General features: G+C 48.4%; 1 protein-coding gene across 1 annotated transcript in view; it reads left to right on the top strand.

Annotated features, from left to right (window-relative positions):
• The window catches only part of LOC135913555 (acidic mammalian chitinase-like), a 53,303-nt gene extending 37,032 nt beyond the window's left edge, over window positions 1-16,271 (top strand). The window contains exons 13-14 of the mRNA XM_065446069.2: window positions 5,279-5,392; window positions 15,919-16,271. Coding sequence (XP_065302141.2) covers window positions 5,279-5,392; window positions 15,919-16,083 — 279 coding nt within the window. The 3' untranslated portion in view covers window positions 16,084-16,271. The remainder of the gene's footprint in view (window positions 1-5,278; window positions 5,393-15,918) is intronic.
• The last annotated feature ends 6,296 nt before the right edge of the window (window positions 16,272-22,567 follow it).

Genomic DNA, 22,567 nt, shown 5'->3' with positions numbered 1-22,567 from the left:
ATTGTATACCGCCCAAGTTACCGGCATGAAATATCCACATGCAATATTGTCACGTAGTAGTAACGGTGAAGAGCACAGTTGCAAAACTGTAACTTAGCTGTTTATTTGGCGAACCTGGGTCCAAAGAAGCAAGTCACGCTCAAAGCACAATGACAGCGGCGAAGACAGTCTGCAATCTTCGAAATCTCATGAGCCGGTGAAACGCGTCGGCATTTATGTATCACTCGTCGAAGTTTCCATTGCTATCGCTGGTGCCCGCGGGGTATACGGAAACGACTACACAGTTCGTGGTGCCGCGCATGCAATCTGATTATATAAGATTCGGCGAGGACATACAAAACATATAGACTGAACGATAACATTCGCGTGAGTTCGAAATCAGCAGGCGCATCTTGCGCCGAGCTATAACGCTTAACATTGGTTAGCCGCTGAACAGCGGTAACCGGAGAAAGATAAACAAGCACACGCGCCAATATGATATGCTTCGTCGCACACCAGTTTCACTTGCCGGAAAAGCAAAATATACCTGTTTACTACCCATATAGCAATGGGCATGACAGATTTCGCGAAACACACCAAGAAAAGCAAGCATGTACCCCTGATAGCTAGCTGTGCTTCTCTCTTAAAAAAATAACATGGACTAAAGATGCAGCAATTGGACCGCTCGTGAAAAACTCACATGATGGCACACAAGGCACCCATGTAACGGAAGAAATAGCTGAATGCACAATATTTGCCGTCTGGAACGCGCAAAGTATGCAGAAGCAAATGGGATCTTTCACAACGTGGCATCGCAACACGCCACGCGCATTTTTTTAAAAGACAGCAGTAGTCTGCTAGGTGCTTGTGCATGTCCAAGCAAACATCTGCTGACAAAAGATCCGGGCGTCCACGGACTGTCCGCGACTTCTGGTCAGCGAAAAACGAACTCGATTCTAGCCGCTCTCGGACTGGTGGGCGGAGCCAGGCATAACTTCCGAAGCTGTTCGAGAAAATTGAATGCGGATTAGCAGCTGCAAGCAGTGAGGTGCTGTCAGGCATATATATTCGAAGAGGCCCATTGTACTAGATAGCTACGCGCGGCTATTTTCGCACCGAGTGTCGTGAGTAACACGTTTCCTTTCGCACTTGTCTCTACAGCAATCGCACAATTTCAGAGGGTGGAACAAATTTCATGTCCACGTTCGCTCGTGCGAGTACGTCGACAGCGCGCACATCGCCTAAGTTATGGATGCCACACTCTGGACTCACGTCAAATGGATTCCTCACGTAACGAGCTTCGACCATGAGCTTCGCCGCACCAGGAGGGCGTGCCACTCGGGAAGCAGACGACCTGTTCGTCAGATATGGTCGAATGTTTGCGCTCGGCCATAGGGAAACTAATGCAACAAGAGGGAACACTCAGCGAAAGCTGGAAAAAGAAAATACATCACGGCCTACTGTTCACGCCATCCGTTAGCTGACACGAGCATAAAAAACTAATGTGAAATGAAGTTGACAGACAATGCCTTACAATTATTGCATTCCTTCCTGCTAAAACAAAAATGTTTTGCCTATGTAAGAAGTTACATATTGGAATGCGAAAACACCCGTGTACTTACGTTTAGGTGGATGTTAAGGAACCCTAGGTGTTCCTTACGAAACATGGTTCCTACGCACGAATAAACACTAACGAGCAGAGAGGGACAACAAGAGAGCAGAGTCCGCTGCTCCAACTCCAGCCCCATCGGCACAGTCACGCGCAGAAACGGATGGTCGTATAAGCTCCCAGGACCTGTCGGCTGTTCGAAGTTCCACACTCGCAACTGTGGAAATAAAAAAAAAAACTCTAATTACTTTAAATCAGTTATACACCAAGCAGAATATACACACATGAACTATGTGAGATGCTGATGGGGGTACCGCAATTTTAAAGGAAGAATAAGTGTTGGTGGTATGACAGGAAGTATAAGATGAGTTTGACGAAGTATCGCTCGGTGAGCTGCAACCACTGCTTCGATAGTCTGACTCATCGCTTGACGAGTGATCCTTGAAGCTGTTTACGTCGGCAACAACTTCCTGTCCTTGGGCACAAGCGCACAATGGGACTATGTCGCAACTGTGCGGCAGGGATGATGCTGTCGATTTATTGCCCGAGTTCAAGTGTTTCAGAACGACTTCATAAGACATCTGGGAACTCGACCCTTTCAGGAGCAGCAACAGGTCCGCTCATGACAATGATCAAGACACCATTGCTTCGTCGAGTGGAAGACAAGTTTTGCAGTATGTCACTAGTTCTTGAACCATCCGGGTCGGGAAGGATGTCATGTATAAGTTGGTACATATTGCACACGCATGCTTCACTAATCTTATACCAGCCGGATAGGGATTGTCTACAGTGCACTCCTGCCACTGACCTACCACTAGAGCTGCATTGGCAGCCTCGTCCAGTACGTCTGATGGCCGCTCGTACGACATGTTGTGTCCAGCGCAAAGGAGTCCCTCTTACAAGCCCGAAAGCTGCACCCATAAGTCACGTGTGCATATCTTTCAAGGAGAGACACATGGCAAAAAAAAAGACGCCCTGGCTGCCTTAACGGGGCGCCTAAATAGCATTGCGAAAGCCATAAATTTCACTATTGAAGATGTGGATTATGGACGGCTACCTTTTCTAGGCGTGGTGGTAGAAAGGGTCAGAGAGCGCTAATCTTTCAATGTTCACAGGAAGGACACGCTCACAGGGCGGTATCTTCACTTCACTTCTGTAAAACTTGTGTGCTACAAGCGGTCCATGGCATTTTCATTAATACAGAGAACACAAATAATTTGTAGCAGGCCAGAAGACTTGGTTTCCAATTTGACATTTATTTGACGCGAGCTCGGTGCATGCAGCTACCAGAAGATATTTATTGCTGCTTCCGAACAAAGAACGTCGCTCCCTACTCCCTAGGGAGTCAGGTGATGCCTCCGGCCAACGTCGTGCCGCCACTCCATATGTTCCCGGCATCAGCGAAGATTTGGCACGTGTCCTGCGTGAATATAACGTGCAAGTCTCCCATGTTCCCAGCCGCAAGTTACTTCACGAGCTTGTCACCGTTAAGGACCAATTAGAAAAAAAGAAAGGTTCCCTGGCCTTGTATATAAGATACTGTGTGCGGTCTGTAATTATAGCTTTATTGGCGAAAGTGGCAATATTTAGCGACGCTTAAAGGAGCACAAGAACGATGTGCAAAAGAAAAAGAAGTTGCTCCCAGTGCACTCGCTGAACATGCACTATCCAAGCAACACGATTTCAACTGAAGCCAAGCTTCACTCACGCCCAAGAACAACTGGTCGAAGCGACAGTATTTGGAACCTTTGTCTATCCAAACAACCGCACACGCTTAATCGAAACGATGGTAATCTCTCGAAAACATACGCAAGATGCCTGAATCGACTATTGACGCGGATTTAAGCTGAAGGTTTTGTGCCTCTCAGCTCAGTCAACAAGACTTCCGTGTGGAAGTCGGAACGTTTAAGAATTCTTAGACAACCCCATTATGGTCGCCCTCCTGTTTTTTCCCTATTATGTTAGAATACTAGAAGAAATGTAAGACACGTAGCAATAGTGACAGTATGAATTGAAGTAAACGTAAGCTTACTAAGTAAAAACGAGCTGTTGTGCCAGGGTCCTCTGTTTGAATCCTGCCATCCGCAAATCTCATCAATGTCTATTAACAAAAGTTAACTTCTTTCTAGCTACTTTATCACTACTTTTCCGTATCGTGTACAGTTCAAACCTGTTTGGTGGGCCGATACCGGAGGTTGTGCACAAGCGCGCCAATAAAATTATCCCATTTTCAGGTTTGAGCTCTGTTATTGTTGCGCGCACTTCGAAAATATAAGTCTGACAACATTTAAAATAACGTCATGCGCTGTCCGTGTTTTGTCTCATGACATTTGCTTGTGGACCGCCATTCTCAACCTTCTGAGGTATAATTTTGCCAAGAAGGTAAGACCTGGTGTGACCAACTTTCGTGATAGAATGGTGTGACAAAACAACCGGCGTGTACCGCATGTCATATAGCATGGCATGATATATAGCATGCATAAACCTAAATGCATACAGAACATCACGGTGACGACGACGGCCAAAGTTCCCTTTTAGTGTCTGTATAATTGCTATCGAAAAAAAAAATGTCGTGCTGATCCCCGCGACCGGCGTAGCACGTACCAGCTAACATTCGAACTGTGCGCCCCCAAAACCTAAACTGGATCTTAAGTTCAGTTGTTGACATCAGCAGCTTGTGGCGCAAGAGTCAATTAGGCCGCAGGCCTCTATGGGAGTGCCCGCTCTCTTTGAATTTGCTTCTGTATGGTTGGGCCTTAAGTCACGTCACCCACAGATACCGATCGGAACATGCTGTGTTTTTAAGCAAGTCGCAGTGAGCGAGTAAACTCACTCGCCGGGGCATTCCGCATTGGCCGCCGTATCTACGCTACTGTGCAGACGCATAGCTACATGTAACTGTAGTGGGTCAGTTTGTATACGACTGGGTTTGAGTGCGTGCTCATGAGTCCCAGTCTTGCCGTGCCACATGGTGCGGACTAACTTTGTCCTGCACCAGCTTCACTGACGGACAGTAGCCACATCCAGATTGCGAATTTTGGCGGTAACAACGGTCAAAATCCTACGCGATGGTTACGACACCCATGATCAGTGTGGCCAAGCTTCATTGTTAAGCGCGGCCGAGCGTTAGAAGACAATATTCGGCGGTAGTAGGACAGTCGGACTACCTGAAATGCGTAATTCTTATAGAAATCGGAAACGCAGATTTTGCCCTACGTCAGCCAGTTTAATAAGCTGCAGAAATAAACATGCAAGGCACCAGTAAGAAGAAGCACACTGATACAAACGCCCTTCTTGAGTGATGTCAGCTATTTTCCAATAGCAGCCGCGTACGGGAATCTGCTATATGAGCAAACGTAGGAGCCGGAGAATAGTGAGGATAAGGGTTCTGTTGAAATGAGAGCCTCCACGAGGAAGGTGTTCGCGCTCCACTTGCGAGCTGCACGAGCCGCAGACGGCTGCAAAATTTGGCCGAAATGTTCCCAGCAGTGCATGCTATCCGCGGATTGTGTTTTCTGACCAAGCCCAAGGGATGGTTTAGGACCACTTTAAGGTGTAGCTTGTTTCGTGAACCCTGCAACACTTTACTCTTAGCCGCTATTCTTGAAGGTTGTTGAGTCCTCACGGAGTCTCTTCAAAAGTATGAACGGCGGTGTACGTTAATGCCATTGTAATTTTGTGTACTCGTAGATCTGCAGGCGGCAATGGAACGAGGTGAAATACATCCAGTCCGCCATCGGCTTCTACGCGCACAGCGGCAGAACGTGGGTCGGCTACGACACTGAGAAGACCATCGCTGCAAAGGTGAAACCACTGTTTGCTTTATAATTTGGTTTTGAACCCTAAGTGCGACCATCCCCCCCCCCCACCTTCAGTGATAGAAAGCTCGCAGTACTATTTATGCGTACTATTTAAGCATGCTCACATGTGTACTTGTTTATCTTTCATCGGGTGACCACGTTTCACCGTCCAACAAATGTTATCGCTCAGCGAAGGACGCGCCAGCGTGTATCGGAAGTTTCTGGAACATTATCAATAGTTACATCTGCTGTCAGGTGTCACCAAACTTTGTGTACCTTGATTTGCATGTATGCGCGGCGCGAATTGCGTAGTACAGGAAGGGATCACATTCCTGTCTACCTCCACATATGCTATAGTGCTCTCAATCTTTCTGCTAACCCAGGTAAACATGTGACACGACTTAATAACCCGATAGCTTTCAAGAATTTTTGAAATGCAATAAGAATACATAATGGCATCCAGTTTAGCTGGCGTTTACCTTCTTCCTGCAGAAATTTGCATCGTGCGAAATTTGTTTCCCATGCAAAACAATACAAAAACCGAACAAAGGCCTCAAACCTCGTATCCCAAAGAGCTCATCAGAATAACCACATAAGAAAAATAACATGAACCAAGCATTTTTACAAAGTCGGGATCCAGAGTAGTTCACAAAATTCAAGCCTTTTCGCTACAAATTAAATGCTTCATTTCGAACAACCAGAGCCAAATGCCCCATTAACATGTTTAGTGGCATCACCGATCAAAAGCTGCTGTTGAGCAAAGTAATATCCTTGCTGGCCTGCTTTTGCCCCGGTATTTCTGAGAGTAATTATCGGAGGTAGTACTTGTAGTGGCTGAACTTGCTGATAAAATCATTGAATACTTCGTATCGCTGGTGACTAGCGCGCACGATTCAGGTTCGCGTGTTATGAGTAACCACCTTAATAGCGTATGTCTTCCTTCCTATAGTAATGCCGATGTTGTGTCTAATTTTACACAAATGAAGATAACCAGAGGTGAAGACCCGTTTCCTCTTAAAGTGAAACCTATTGTCTAAGTTAGCCCCCAAATTAGCTCTGCAACAACTGAAGTATGAACTGAAGTATCAACTGTCTTTAGCAAGTGTTCCCACTGGAAATGAAGAAGGCAAAACTTGTGCATAAAGGAGGCTCCAAACACGTCATAATACGTAGCTGTCTCACTCTTACCCATTTTTTCTAAGCGCCTTGAGGAAATAATTTTGTGTGCATTTGCAGTTTCATTGAACGATGCCATGTTATCACCAAAATGCATTTTGGCTTCAGGCCACAATCCTTAACAGAGCTGGAAATATTATGACAGAAACAAATAATTTTAAACAAGAAATGAAATTGATATGGAACATATGAAATAAGAGAGGAATTTAAGTAGGTTTATTTGAGGGCTTCAAGAGAATAAATCACGTGACAGTAATGTAAGCGGTTTCTAGATATGCAGTAAGAAGTAGGGCACTTGATCTGAGAACAAGCTATATCAGCGAGTGCGTTCAATATGTTGCAATCGGTAATTAAAAATCGGGTTACAAGCCCAATGGACATGGCGTACATCATTGTAGCATGTTAGGGCCTTTTGTTATTTATTATTTATGTTAATGATTTAGTGCAGATAAAGAGTGAAGTAGAGTACGTCATGTTCACCGACGATACAATTTTGTATATTTTAGCAACTGTAGCTAACAACCTCATAGGCAAAGCAAACGTAGTATTAAAAACTACAAGCATTGTCTTTGAAGAACATTCTTTCGACAAACAAAGGAAATATGAAAGCAGTCTTATACATAGCAAAAAACATGCCGTACATAGCCAACCAGACACTCACTTTCCACAACAACAGTATCGATGTAGCTGATGAACTCAAAACGCTGGAGATTGCTTTTAAGGAATTTATGTTACGGGATCCACACATCAAAATATGACAGGAACACCATCCCGGAAGGTAGGTATGTCAAAGATTTCTAAACACACTGTCTTAGAAAGCACAGTGGCTGATACATTTGGCTCTCTTTGAATCGCACACAATATACTGGTACTTAGTGTAGGGAACAACCGCGTCCGCCACTGCGAGGAAATTACGAACGTTGTAAAAGGGCGCGTTAAGAGCTATTGCCAATGTACATTCTTTTAGTGCCGATATACTCAGTCTCATGTTTTAAGAAAGCCGGTATTCGTCAAAGTTTATTTATTTATTTAGGTACAGTGAACTTTTGTACAGTAAATTCTCGCACATAGCGACAACATGGGAAGGCCTTAAGACGAACCGCTTCAGACGTGCTCTTCTGTTAAGACGAACATTCGGAGTGACCGTCACCGATCCCGGAGGCTAGGGTGCCTCGGTGCGCGCGCATCGCGGCACCCTACTGTAGGCTTGCGAGGCACATCGCCGAGGGACAGACGCGAAAACAGCAAAGCAAAAAGAGACAGTGATGTTTCACTTTGTGAACGCAGGTGGCGCGCAAGCGTATGGTTACTATAGCGCGTACGAAGCTATCGGCTGCACCTAGACTGCCGCATCGGAGATCGTATTCAAGACAGGGCGCGCGCGGCCGGGCCATACGCAGCAGCCGTCGGGCTAGAACGCCTCCTTGCTCACACTAGCTCAATTAACAAGCATGGTACCAGTACGCACAGGCAAATGTGTACACATTACACTCTCGGACCAGGGACGCTAGCTGTCAAAACGCTGCCGTGAGGACTCGCGGCAGCAGCAGCGAGCGCAGTGATTTTCGCGCTGTCTCTCGCTTCAGCGCAAACTGAGTGGCGAGAAGACGGCGCACGCCAAGCTACGAATCATCACCCCGCTTAGACTGTGCCCACAAAGCAGACCACGTGACCACACGCAGCCGAAGCACAGGGGTGAATCTCCGCATAGCTGGCATTGGCTGTTTTCGAGCAGACGCTATTTCGACGCTAGCGGCAAGGTTCCCTACAGTTACGGCACTAACCGCAGGGCGACGCAGAAGCAAAGTGGCGGCACACACGATTGTTAACGTTGTTATGGCGAGAGGAAGAGCAGCCGCGCGGCGTCTCCTCTCTCAAACGTTTTTTTTTGTTTTTATTATGCCAACCTGCTCCGCTCCCTTTCCACTTTGCCCCATGCTACACCCGCCGTTTACATTTTTTTTTGTTTTTACCCGTACGCGCGCGTCTTTTTTTCTTGTCGCGCGCGCGCATGCTATGGCGCACCACGCGCCAGCTCGCAAGCAGTGCGCACGCTGCGCCGCGCATTGGCATTGGTTGCGAGCTGGCGCGTGGTTCGCCGTGGGCTATGCATTGGCACGCACGCAATCTTGCCCATACTGCACAAGCACCGACAAGCTCCTGGCCCTGGGAGTGCATAACACCCTGGAGGAAATCGCCGAGTCGCAGAGGACCGCTCAGCTCGCGCGGCTATCGGAAACAAGAACGGCCAGACAAGTGCTGTGTGACCTAGGCCTCGCACCAAAAGCAAGGGGACCCGAAAATACAGAAGTGCCTGTGCCAGACGCAATTAGTAGACGGCTACGGGTATGTCCGGTGCCAAGAAACGTGAACCCTGAGTTCCACAGAGAGCGGCGGGCTGCGAGGGCCAAGGCGCTCATCGATCTCCCTGCCAAAGACAAGGGTGCCGTGTTTGTGGCCGGTCCACATGGGACGCGGCATAGTATCCACATGACAGAAAAGCATTCGCCGCTGCAGTCGTCGGGGCATCGTCCGGTGCAACGAGAACAGCGGCGAGTGTGCGGACTCGAGGGGCGCATCAAGCCGAGGAGGTGGCCATTGCCCTGGCCATCGCCGACCCCGTGTGCACGACTGTGCTCTGTGATTCTAGGACGGCAGTGAAAAATTACGCCAGAGCAAGGGTGTGTGGTGAAGCCGCGCGCGTGTTGCGTGTGGTCGATCTCGCGAGTGAAAGTCGGTGTGTTGTGATAAAGTGGTTTCCGGCCCACATGGGCAGCGATGTGTCGTATCGCGGCAACGCAAACCACAACGAGATGGCGAACGCGGCGGCACGAAGACTAAAGGGCCGTTTATAGTCCGACGTAACGCGTGCGCGCGCGCACGCGCACGCTACGTTACGTTGGCGAAAACAACTCCTTCTACAGTCCGACGCACTGCAGCGCCGACGTAACCGGCGGCTGCCAGCGCGCCTCGACGGGCCCGGCGCAAATTTGGCTCCTGCTCCATTCGCGCGCCGGCGCCGCCGACTGCGTCGACCCACAATGCATTGCGCACGAAGAAAAAGGCGCCAACACAACTCCGCAGACGGCTTTTGCGGACGGCGCGCGACTTGGCAAACCTTCTGCGCATGCTCCGAAGATAGCAGCCTACGGAGCGCGCGTTGAAGTATAGAGGGGATGGCATCTCGGCTGGCGCAGCGCAACCGACGTAGCGTGACTGACCGCGAACGACGCACACCCGCGCGCCGATAACGTCGGACTATAAACGGGCCTTTAAAGGGCCGTTTATAGTCCGACGTAACGCACGCGCGCGCGCGCCCGCTACGTCACGTCGGCGAAAACGACATCTCTATTGGCGGCGAGGAGTTACGGAGTCGCCATCTAGCGGAAGCGCCTCGCTGGCGTAGTATGAGGGATCACGTGGCGCGCTCCTCATAGGTTTTGCTGTCAGCGCTCACTGAAAACAGCACGCGCGAGCTCTCCCGGACATTTCTGTAAGTACTTTCGAAACGAGAGAAGTTTTTTACTGTCTAAATAATAACCTTAATTGGGCAAACTGAAAGCACACAATCGTTTACAGACGCTATCTCTTTACCGAATACGTACCGTGAACGCCACTGCGCGCGGTCGCCGCGATGTAGTCTCCCGAACGAGCTTCTTGCGTGAAAGGTTGTTAAACGCTGAGAGGAAGCTGTGTGAAATATGTTCTTATAGTGTTTGTATAACTAAATGGAGCGTAATAGAACGAAGCCTCAATGCAGCGATCGCGCAGATTCCCAGCGACCGGCAGGTCTGGATGCTTGTCCGCGCACTGTTTCGCTTTCTCCGCGCGCGCGTTTTCGCACCGCGCCATGAGCTTTAGGCCGCAGAATATGAGCATTTGACAGAATACAAGCAACCATTGTTGCGTGGGTGCTATCAGAGCTGTTCAAAGATAATTTCATTGTAGAGACTTCGACGCCTACGGGGAGGGGACTGTGATGTGCCGTCGCGACGATTCAATCTTTTTTTTTCTTCTAAATTCTTTGACCTTTCAATATTATTTCTCGAGTTGCGTCGCACTGTATGTTTATCGGTGTTCTCAGCTTGCAATTTCCTGCTGCTCTTTTTTTGTAATCCAGTGCATGCATTATTTCATAACACAAACATGACCATATGCCAGGCTTTTTTTTAATGTCCTTCTTACCGCTGCCTTTCCACTCCACTCAACTTGCCAGTATCTATAGCATCGACAAGTTCATAGACCAAACCGACATGACATTAGTCGGGCGAGCGTCTCAGTGCACGTTTTCAGAACATCGCAGACCGGGCGCCGTAGCAGAAATCTTCCTCGCGTCTGTGCTTGCTGCATACCCGAGTTGTAGCCGATGACTGTTTGCCGGTTTTATGTTTCGCGAGCCAAGCTTCACCCAGCTTCTTGTCCTGCGGCTACGTGTGAATAAGGCTGACACCGGCCTCTGTTACGTGCGTTCGGCCCTGCGGCACTGAGCAGTAGCCTACTATGTCGCGCGCCTTCAAAGGCAGCCACTACCTATTGTAGTGCTTTCAAGCGTTGTAAAGGATACACTCGAAGCGCGAAAATTTCGCCCCTTAATGAGGACCGCAGCGTACGAGAGAATTTAACCTCGTTTTCAGCTCGCTTCGGCGCTCCCGAAGCAGCCGACGCGGCCGCTATGTCCACGTGATCCCTCCTAGCACGTCACGCCGACGGTGGCGCCAGCTTTTCCAGTGGCGGAGCTCGAGGCCAATAGTCGGGCGCACCGGCGCAGCTAACGTAACCGGCGGCTTCCAACACGCCCCGACGGGCCCGGCGCCGATATGGCTCCGGAGCCATTCGCGCGTCGAAGTCGGCGGAACTCTCGCACCACAATGCATTGCGCGCGGAGAAAAAGGCGCCAACACAACTCCGCAGACGGCTTTTGCGGACGGCGCGCGACTTGGCGAACCTTTTGCGCATGCTCCGGAGATTAACGAGCCTTTTAAAGGCCCGTTTATAGTCCGACGTTACGCGCGTGCCGTAGGCTGCTATCTTCGGAGCATGCGCAGAAGGTTCGCCAAGTCGCGCGCCGTCCGCAAAAGCCGTCTGCGGAGTTGTGTTGGCGCCTTTTTCTTCGCGCGCAATGCATTGTGGTGCGAGAGTTCCGCCGACTTCGACGCGCGAATGGCTCAGGTGCCATATCGGCGCCGGGCCCGTCGGGGCGCGTTGGAAGCCGCCGGTTACGTTAGCTGCGCCGGTGCGCCCGACTATCGAGGAGTCGTTTTCGCCGACGTGACGTAACGCGCGCGCGCGCGCGCGTTGCGTTGTTTGCCGTCGCTTGGAGATATTGGAAATGTTGTTTGCCGTCGCTTGGAGATACTCAGAATATTTCTTTCATTACGCCTACTTACATTATTAGCCCTAGCTAACTAATCAACTTCTGAATTATTATAATGAGATGAAAAGTGTCAATTAGAAAATTATATGGCAACATGAAAAACTCCCGATACAGCTTTCTGTTGCTCAATAGATGCTACATAAAAGTACTTTTCCGAGCGTGAACGAAGCCCGCGAATACACGCAAAATTACCGCCCAACTGGCCGCTCGAAGCACTGTGCGCGTAGTCGCAGGCTTCTTTCATAATTTGTCATATTCGCCTACAATTCATCACGCCACGAGAGTGCAGGTTACTTGCCATTTTATTTGTTGTACGGCCGGGATCCCGTATTGCCTTTTGATATAATACTGCCTACCCCTCGAGTGTCTGAATATATCCGGGTCATCATCGACCGAGTCGAAGATGCACATCAAGTTGCTCACCTTCGCCTTTGTGTTTCTTGGAAAGCAGAAACGCTTTTATCACATGCGTCACCATGACACCGACAATACGTTCGGGGATCTTGTCCTTCTACAGTCTCCCGCCTGCCACGTCGGCCTCTCGGAAAAAGTAATGTCTCATTACTTCGGTTCTTACCGTGTCCTCCCTGAGGTAACCGACGTAAGCTACAAGATCTCTCCGGGACTACTCGCACCATCCAGACTGCCCGTGATGTCGTTCATGTCAGCCACCTAAAACACTACCAGTCGTCTTCTACATAAGAAGCACCACATTTCTCGCGAAACCACGCCGCGCTGCGCGCAACCGTGCTGCTCGGACCTGCTCGCTCCGCAGCAATATTAAACAAACGCTAGCACGTTAGCATTGCTCCGCGAAAAAGGGCAAAATTTCCCGCAGATATTCCTTCATCCGTAGCCACTGCCGTGGCGCGGTACACTGCGTACAGCGCTGCATGCGCGTTCACTTCACGTATTTTAGTTCTTCCTGGTCACACCTGGCCACAGCAACATCCGGGAGAGCACATACCAGATAACGCAGCGCAAAAAAACGCGGAGACCAACGCAAACCTGCCCGCACGGCACCTTTGCCACGGTACGAAACCTACGCAGCAACACGTGTGAGCGCACAGAACCAAAACAAAGTCGCCATTGTGGCCGGAAAGACGTGGCCTCTATAACAAAGAAATAAAAAATCAGCAAAAAAGAGGAGAACGTGTTACGTCACTTCCTCCACACTTTTTTCCTAGCGCGCGGAGGGGGTAGGGCCTCTCCTCAGTTTCCTTCCTCCATGCTGGTCACAGACTCAGTGGCTTAAGTTGGCGTGAGGTTCCTCGAAACGCGGCACATGCCCGGCCAATTCATGGCGCAGCTCGCTAAAGCGCTGGCGTGAAAGGCGTTCATAGGAAAGCGGTGCATTGCCAGTGCGCATATGGCACAGCTTGCTGGGGTACCAGTCTGCTGTTCTTGAGAACCCTGTAGGGAAGTCTGTTCGATTCTGCCCAACTAGGGACAAATTTGCAAGGTTTTCAAATGGCGCATTTCGCTCTTCAGAATCTCCCAACATAATATTGGCTGGTGGGAATGAACACGGGCTCCTCTTCCAATCCACTGCTGTTACTGCAGCAAGCTACTGTTGGCGCTTTTTTTTTTGCCCCTGGCAAGACGGCCGGCGGTTGGCTCGAGGAAGCTTTACTATTTCCCGTAGGCGCGTGTAGGTGGCTTCCATTTCAGAAAATTCTATGCATCCTCCTCAGAGCAACTGCACCGCTGAATGACTTGTAAATGATAGCAATAGCAAAAAACACAGAATGCAGCCTTATTGCAGCAAGTAATTGCAGAATCGCACTGAACTGTTAGCACGCTACCCATCTATAAGCGACAAATTATAAAAGAATACTTTATATCATACATTAGAGATAGCGAAGCTTTGCAAGATAGTTATGAAACGCCTCGGAAGGCCTCTGTATTGTTGCAGCCCGAAGTATACCCAACACTTCGCAAACGCTTCCCTGCCTGATACATATTTCGGTATGCTATGCCGAGTGTACCGACCAAGAGAGAGAGAGAGAGAAAACATTTATTTATCATGAGTTTGGGCGACTTCCTCGCAGGGTGGAGCCCTTAGTTCAGGGCCCCATTGGCTCGCGCCACTCCGCGTGCCCGCCGGATCAGCCGTCGCTGCTCTTGCGGGTCTGAGCTGGTCAGCGCAGTCTCCCAGGAGGAAGGGGAAGGTGAAGGAATAGGGGAGTAGCCCGGAGGGTGTGGGCACTCCCAGGTGCAATGGTATACTGTGGGCTTTGCTCCACAATAGGGGCAGTATGAGGGATATTGTGTGGGGTGGAAGAGGTGAAGATAAAAGAGGCAGGGAAATGAATTAGTTTGCAGCTGTCGCCACGCGACGGCATCTTCTCGATTGAGGGAATTATGTGGTGGAGGGTAGTGGCTCCTGGTATCTCTGTAATATTGTAGAGTTTCAGTGTAGTTCAGTGGCTCTGTCGGTGCGTCGTCTGGGTTGGACAGCTCTTCCAATGGCGCCCGGTTAGCGAGCTCTCGGGCTACCGCATTAGCGCGTTCATTACCATGGAGAGAGGCGTGTCCAGGTGTCCAGACGATACGCACCCTGTGTAACGCTGAGGGGTCTAATGATGTAAGGATGCGGTGTGTGTAGGGTGTCACCCTCCCTTGTGCCAAAGTCCTGCAGGCGGTCTGAGAATCAGTGACCACTGTGATAGGTCCATCCGGCGCCGGCATGGTTAAAGCGTGTACGATCAAGGCAGGCGTGCAATGGCTGCGTTGTTAGGTACTCTGATAACGTATCCCCAATGCCGGCGTCTACTTGCTCGTTCTCACCTATTCCATGGCCCCTATGACCGGGGAGACCAAACGGATTATTCGGGGCTCCGACGCAAGCTGCGTTGCTGGCTGATCTTTGATTGACGCTGCTACAGATCACTACAGATACTACCACACGTGACCGTCGGGTCCCACCGCCACCAGCATTCACCATCGCTGCACAAAAGCCATTGTGGAGCAGCGCTTTGAAGCTTCGCAGTAAAATAACAAAAAAGACTTCACAAAGTGAAGAAACAAATTATTCATAGCAGCAGTGTCTTTAGAAATGAGGGCCAAGTGAACCATTGACAACGTTACAATGTCGTAGTCTTATGAAAGGCAAAAATTGTCATCCACAGGAGTGCAGGACGATGTTATATAACGGATTCTCGGAAAGATAGTCGCGAAGCTCATGGAAAACTCGCCTAGGTCGGTGTATTCAACCCCTGACCAACGCCTTTCTTTGTGGTCACTTTGGCATCTGCGTTTACCAAGAGGCTGAGAGATCGCAACGTAAGGTCGCAGTAAGGACTCGGAAGACCCATAAGGCTTCGTGCTACTCTACGATGGGCGAACGTTTTTGCCTATTCATGCGCCTTCCTCTACAGTTAGCGTGCTGTCGCTGTGCTTATTTGTAAAATTTTGCTTTGTCGACAGTTTCGGGTAGTTGATATTTGACACCTTGACACGCTTACTCGATCCGGCAAGCAGAAATATGCCACGGTATGGTGTGATGTCGCCGACTATAATAGCCGACGCCCTATAGCATTCAGAAAGAACTGACCAACTAAAACGCACTGGACCTTCCCTTCACCTCTAAAAGAGAGCCGACCCATGTAAAGTAGGCTCCCAACCTAACGACCAGGCTCTTGCAATGTAAATGCAGGGCAGTTGCAAAATAAAAGTTCGTTATTCCAAGCTAAAATATTACGTTTGGCAGTGAACTCATATCTGGGTCACCCGCAAAATATGCCATGACGTTCAGGTTTCGCCCTAAAATCTGTGAATCAGATCTGTATGGAGAGAGCTGTCGTTTTTAACATGCAAAACTGCTTGACCTCACCAAAATAACCATACCTATTCGGCTGGTGCTTCAATGTATATTGCGTTTGAGTTGAATAGCGTACATATAACCTTCTTAGGTTGGCAGCGACTACAGTGTACCAATCGGTGCCCCCGAATACACTGACAAACAATGCTTATCGCAGGTGCAGCTAGCTCTGCGCAAGTACCCGGACTTCTGCGTGATGTTGGTACAAGTGGACAAGGACGACTTCCGCGGCATCTGCTCCGAGAAGCAATTCCCTCTTGTGCAGAGCGTCAAACATGCGATGCGCCAGTACCACCGGAAGCCGCCGGGTCTGGAATCATAAAAGCGCAGGGTGCGGTACGATCGCGCTTTGACTACCGCAATAAAAAAAGAAAAAAAGTAACCTTGACCATACCAGAGACATTCTAACTGCCACCCATATCAGCGAAACATAGTTCTTTCACACATTTAGTGATACCAGTGCTCACGTTTGCTGGCGGACCGCTTCTCGTATACTACACAAGCATGTGTTTTCAAGCCAGATACCATTCTGGCAAAGATCAGTTAATCGCGCTTAATAAAATCCTGCAACCTACCTCCAAGTGGGCGGTCACGAGCAAGAAGGAATCGCTTCATTCGCTTTTAAACAATTGTTACTCTTGATGAGCGAGAAGATTAGGAGATCTGAAGCACACGATATTAAAGGGACTAGCTTGCTCTGGGTCTTTCGTTTCTTCTCATAGCAGCCGGTGGTGACAGGACTTATACAAAAACACCAATACCCTTCTATGCTGTCGCCGCCCTCTGGCCCTATGTCTGCTGCGGGAGAAGGCGCCGGATGTGGCAGGAGAGAGAGGAACTGGATTTCCAGCCAGCAATCAGGTTCGTTCCCCTTCACCGTTTCCCCTTCATTTGTTTGCATTGACAATAATGGTACTTGATTTTACAGAGAAAGCTGTATATGACTAACCTTCTGTAGTTTTTTCGGCGTCCGTCAACAGACAAAATCGTCAAGTGGGCCGATGCTGGTGATAGTGCAGAAAGGATCCAAGATCAATGGTACATGTCCTTGTGGTCTCGGCACCTGTAACATGCCCTTCGGTATCTTCGGGATGGGCCCACCTATGCGAAGGGCTTAACGACGGCTTCACCTCCACACGCGGGTCGGCCTGACATTGCACTATATTCAGGCAGACTCACAGCGCAGGGGAAGCACTTTGCTTTTCGTTTGAGTTTTGACTGCCGTCAGCTTTCGATGCCATTCCATCTTCACAGAGTGGAATGGTTACCAAGTTTTTTGCTCTCATTGGTGAAGTAGGCTGCGGTTCTAGGGCTGCGCTTAGATTGCTTATAAAAGGAACGCATACACAGAGAATTAAGAATTTTCTTTCCCACCTGCTTCGCATACGTGCTTCCACGTAGCTCTCTTTCGTTTAAGAAACAGGAGTGGTACGAAGTTTTCCTAGAGCCCGAGTAAAGCTAACATTTTAGGCTTCAAAAGTTACTCAGTGATACGGTGCTCTCGGACTACATTCGATGAGGAGCGCTGTATTTTATTTCATGCACTTCGCAAACGCGTGGCAAGGGTCACACACCTATTGGCTTGCACTGCGAGGAGGATTGCTGCGCACCTGAGTTTAGCGGCCTTTGGGGTATTGGTGAAATAAGGACCAGGGCAAATATTGAGTGAACCGGAGTCGTTGTAATCGTAGGTAACAGTACAATAGAAAGAAGTTTCATTCACGAAAGACCGAGATCCGTTAGCTAAAATGCTTGACAGTGATTGAAGTAGTGAAACCTGGTTCGCCCACATAGGCTAGGGGACTATTTGTAGCCTCCTAATTTCACTTGCATATGTCGCCTGCATAAGGGCTGCAAACAACAACAACAACAAGAACAACAACAACAACGACGACGATGACGACGACGACGACAATAATAATAACAATAATAATTTTAATAGTAGTAATAATTTTATGAGGTAGAAGAAGAAGAGGAAGGTGGAGAGAGAAGGGGTAAAAATGACAACAAACAAGAATGGCTAACTTGTCATACTGACTGATCTCAATTTTATTACACATTTGGCGTAGTCAAGGACAGGATAGGAACCTGTGTTGTGCACCTCATCCGCTTCATTTAAAGAGAACCACGTGCTCAGACGTTATCGAAATCTGCGGGTACGACGTCGGCAGGCACGCGAGCGTGGCAAGCTTTTTCCAGGGAGGGTGGTTCACTGTTACGGGTGAGCACTGATCACTTGTTCAGAACGCTCACGAAGACGACCTTTTGCTATTGGTGGTATACCGTAACCCTGTACGACCACCATGATGTGATATAATGGAACTCGTGCAGCGAGACATTAGCAAAAAGTGCTAGAGCTCGTGACAAAAAACGTCCTAAGCATTCTAGGAGGCCGCCGTTGGAAACGGTAAAACGGGATGTTTATGACGGCTCATGTCCTGCAAACGCTCAAGCCTGGCTGAGGATCTACGAGTACGGGTGTGACCAAAATAGTTGGTTACAAGACCATGACAAGGCTACGAATAAGCGCTTGTACCTCCGAGGGTTAGCGAAAACCTGGTATGACTTCATAAACACGGAAAGAGCGTAACGGCCGCGGGCTGACTGCAGAGACAGTTTTTGGCATCTCTCAGCGAGCGTAAGCTTCAGAGCTGGGACAGTGCTATAGCCTTCAAATATAAGTACGGCACTGTGGTAGAACGTTTTTTTTTTAAAAGAGAAGGCTGATACTTGGTGCTGACTCCATGTTATCGGATTCGTCACTCGTACCTTCGATTGTACTAGGACCGCCGAAGAGAATGTAGCAGTGTGTCCACTACGAACGCCGCATACTGTTGACGACTTGCTTAAAATATGAGAGATTTGTGCACTCGGCAGCGTCAAGAGAGTGCTTCTAACGGCTGCAGTACTTCATGCAATGAAGATCACAGACTGCAGTGTAAAGAGGTAAGCAAGTTGACATTGGGAGGTCACCCTCTTTCGTTTCGCGGCACCACCTTCCTTGCCGATTGTGCCAAGCTTGTGCACATTTCTGTGCAAGGAAATGGGAGAGACCTGAAGACTTTAGCAGATAGTGTAGCTTCAATAACAGTTGCAAAGGGGAACTTCGGACCTAATCAACGTGGAAGAGTGTCCTCTGGCGGTGTATGGTTACGACGGCAGAAAACAGACGTATAATGAGTGGGTGGAAGTGTTGATTACGTGCAAAGGTAAAAGCACCTTAGCTTACGCTCTCCTACTCAATGGAGTAAAAAAACAGTTCCTCTTGGCTGGCCCAAACATGCAATGGCTACGATTTTACCTCTACTGGGATGGGAATGTCACTACTCGGTATAACTGCCAAATGTGCCCGCTTTCCCTTGCGGAACATCAACGGATAACATCAAGCATAACGTCAGCCCACTACAGTGGCTGACGTTATGCAGCTGTATACATAGCTAATATGCGTCGGGGGCTATCCGAAGGCCACATCAACGTTTGAAGTACCGCTTGAACTTCGCAACAAGACTATAGGGTAACGCAAGGCCTGCAGTAGGTCACGAGAGAAGAAACATTGCTTGAAGGATGAAATACAGAATATTTCCGACGACGGCGTAATTCGCCAATCAACAACTGCCTGCGTTTCTCCGATCGCCATTGCTTCAAAATGCGATGGCACATTTCGTCTGTAGGTAGGCTAACATACAGACTAATTTATTTCCATTTGCAGTGCCACTTATCGACGAAATAATAAATGAAACCAGGGACAATAAGATCTTTTCTCGCCTGAACGTGTGCAAAGGCTTCTGGCAAATGCCACTGTCAGAGGCGACTAAAAAGTTGTCCGCCTTACTGACACCATTCGACATATACAAATATTACACGCGACCTTTTGGCTGGAAGAACTCATCCGCATGGTTTCAGAAGATGATGAACAGTGTTCTTAAGCCATATATCGGAATTTTTGCAATGTTTACATTGTTTACATCATTCTGTATTCGAGGTCTGAGCAGGAGCACATCGAACGCCTGGCGAAGGTCTTACAAGCGCTCAGCGATGCCGATCTGCAGATAAATAAAAAGAAGAGTTTTTTTCTGTACAAGGTCATTTTTCTCTGCAGAGTGTTCGACGGTACGACCAAAAGTGCCAGAGTCTGTACATCGAATTTCCCCACTTGCGAAACTGCATGGCCATCATTCACCGCGAGTGTTGCTTGGACTAGCAGGCCACTTCAGGACTTTCATTAAGGATTTTGCAAAGATACCTGGCCGAGCCAAGTGCCTGATCGAGCTCACAAAGAAGGACGTTCCTTTTATTTGGTACGATGATTGTGAAGTAGTCTATCAAGAATTGATGCGCCGCATCTCGTCTGACCCAGTACTAGCTCTACCTGACTTCTGTCTGCCGTTCTAGATGAACAGAGGTGCATGCCATTGTGGTAAAGGGCACTGCTGTATCACGGGGACTGCAGTTATCCACTACATTGACAACTTCAACTCGTAAGGTACTATTTGTACACTTTTAACACTTCTTAGCTCAACCACTCTAGGACGGAGAAAGCAGCCCTTACCGTCCTCATGGCAGAGCGATACTTTAGATCGTACAAAGACGACAGAAAACCCAAACTAAATACGGACCATCATGCTCTGACCTATCTCTTCAGTAAGTCGGAGCGAAAAGGAAAGCTGGCGCACTGGATAAACGAACTGCAGGAATATGATCTTGAGTTTATCCACCGGGCAGGCAGCGGGTTGATGGATGTAGATGCATTATCTAGAATGGCGTTCCAAGTTACACGTGATGTGTTAAAGGGACACTAAAGCAAACAAAAAAACAGTTTAGTCTAATAAAGCATTGTTTGGGAACCCTGCAGGCAGTCACTTCAAAATAATAGATTCATTATTAGATGAGAAAATGAAGGTCGAATTATCAGTACTTGAATTTCGCACCGAAACCCGAACGCGGGGACGTCAGTATGACGTCAGGGATACCAAAGTATGTTTTCGCATGTGGGCCGCGTTGGCTGAGTAAAGGTTCCCGAAACTTAATATGTTTAGTTTTGGTTCCTTTAGAAAGCAATGTAGTCAATCTGTACATTGTACCGCAGGTGGGGAACGATCCCACAACCTTCGCCTTTCGCGTGTAATGCGCTAGGAATTCGGCTAACGCGGCGCCGTTTCCCCATCCCCCTTCTTGGGTATTTTTTTGTTTTCCTAGTAGAACCCTGTGAGTGTTAGCCAGCGCCACCACTCACAGACCTTGGCGGCGGATGTGGCACATCCTTTCTGCCGCAGGCGTCACGAGAACGTGATCTTGTTGGGTGAAGGCAACCGTCCAATAAACACACACGTGCTACCTGATGGCATCAGTGTTGCCGGATTCGAGACCCTCGTTATGTATCTCGAGAAGAAAGGGGGTTAACTGAGGGGCCCGATTTTTATTAGCCATAGTATCAGAAACCAACAAACCCTGACACCAAGGACAACGTAGGGGAATTACTTCTGCTTAATAAATGAAATAAAGAAACGATAAATTAATGGAAGTGAAAGTGGATGAAAAAACAACTTGCCGCAGGTGGGCAATGATCCCACAACCTTAGCATCTCGAATGCGATGCTCTACCAATTGGGCTACCACGGCGCCATTTCACCATCCACTTTCTTGGGTATTTATGTTTTCCTAGTTGAACCCAGGGAGTGCTAGGCAGTGCCACCACTCACAAACCATGGCGGCGGATGTGGAACAACCTTTCTGCCACTACCTAGGTAGCACACAAAGTCTCAAACATATTTTTGACCAAACTCGACGCACTGGAAACGTCGCAAACAGGATAGCTTAAAAACGAGGGGTGAATACGTTTCGAAAACATTTTCATAAGTCTGGCCATATCTGCTCAGTTAGCGTGCTGGGTTTTCGAAGGCGCCGTTCTTGGCGGGAGAATTCTCCATTGATCAAGCGGCACTCGTGTTAATTGCTGTTATGTTCATCATGCATTAGCATGAGTTCGGCTTGGAAAAAGAAGCCTTTTGTGGTGTTGACCTTACGTCAGAAGAGACAAACAATTGCAGACGAAGTTGACACCGCAACTGGCCACGAAGCAATGGTGCGTGACTGCAGTAGCATTGAAACCGGTCTTTGTGACGCGGACAACGGCTCCACGTCGACTTCGGAGGAGCGCTGCCAGTCAGTAGACCATGCTGTTGTTAGTGGTGAATGTGAGAGCGCATCGTTTACTTCAATAGCTTTGGCTTTTTCATAAACTTTATCAACATTCATTTCTTTGAGACGATTTCTTTCAGTGCCCTGCAGTAATTTTTTTGCCATGACAATTAGTGCAAATGTGAATCGACCGATATGTCAATCTCATTGCTTTACAAATTAATTCATACTGCGCAATATCGTAGAATGGAAACACTTGCCATCGCACGCAGGCACTGAAGGATGCGCAGCAAAATTCAAAGAGCTACTATACATTGAGCGCTGTGCCCGACCTAATTGATTTGTTTACTTTTTATGCGTTTTGGACTCGCAGTTTCTTACACAAAATAGAAGTATTTTACAGATGACATGTTAATCTTTTTCCTGTTCCATTTTGTAGGCATTATCATGCGGTGTAGTTATAAGGTTTTTTTCCTATATTACGCATGAATAAAAGGAACGAGTTAAAGAGCGATATTCACATTTGATGGCACCGAAGGAATGCATCAGTACATCTGTTCTTATAGGAACGGTGCTCTTAAGAAAGAGTTGATTGAATTCTACTGTTAGCGCAATGTACACAAAAACAATGTGCAGAAACTACCGTCGATGAATGTGAGTGCAAGCGAA

Source organism: Dermacentor albipictus, chromosome 9, assembly GCF_038994185.2.
Source record: "Dermacentor albipictus isolate Rhodes 1998 colony chromosome 9, USDA_Dalb.pri_finalv2, whole genome shotgun sequence".
Taxonomy (NCBI): Eukaryota; Metazoa; Arthropoda; class Arachnida; order Ixodida; family Ixodidae; genus Dermacentor; species Dermacentor albipictus.
This window is presented reverse-complemented; position numbering and strand designations above follow the sequence as displayed.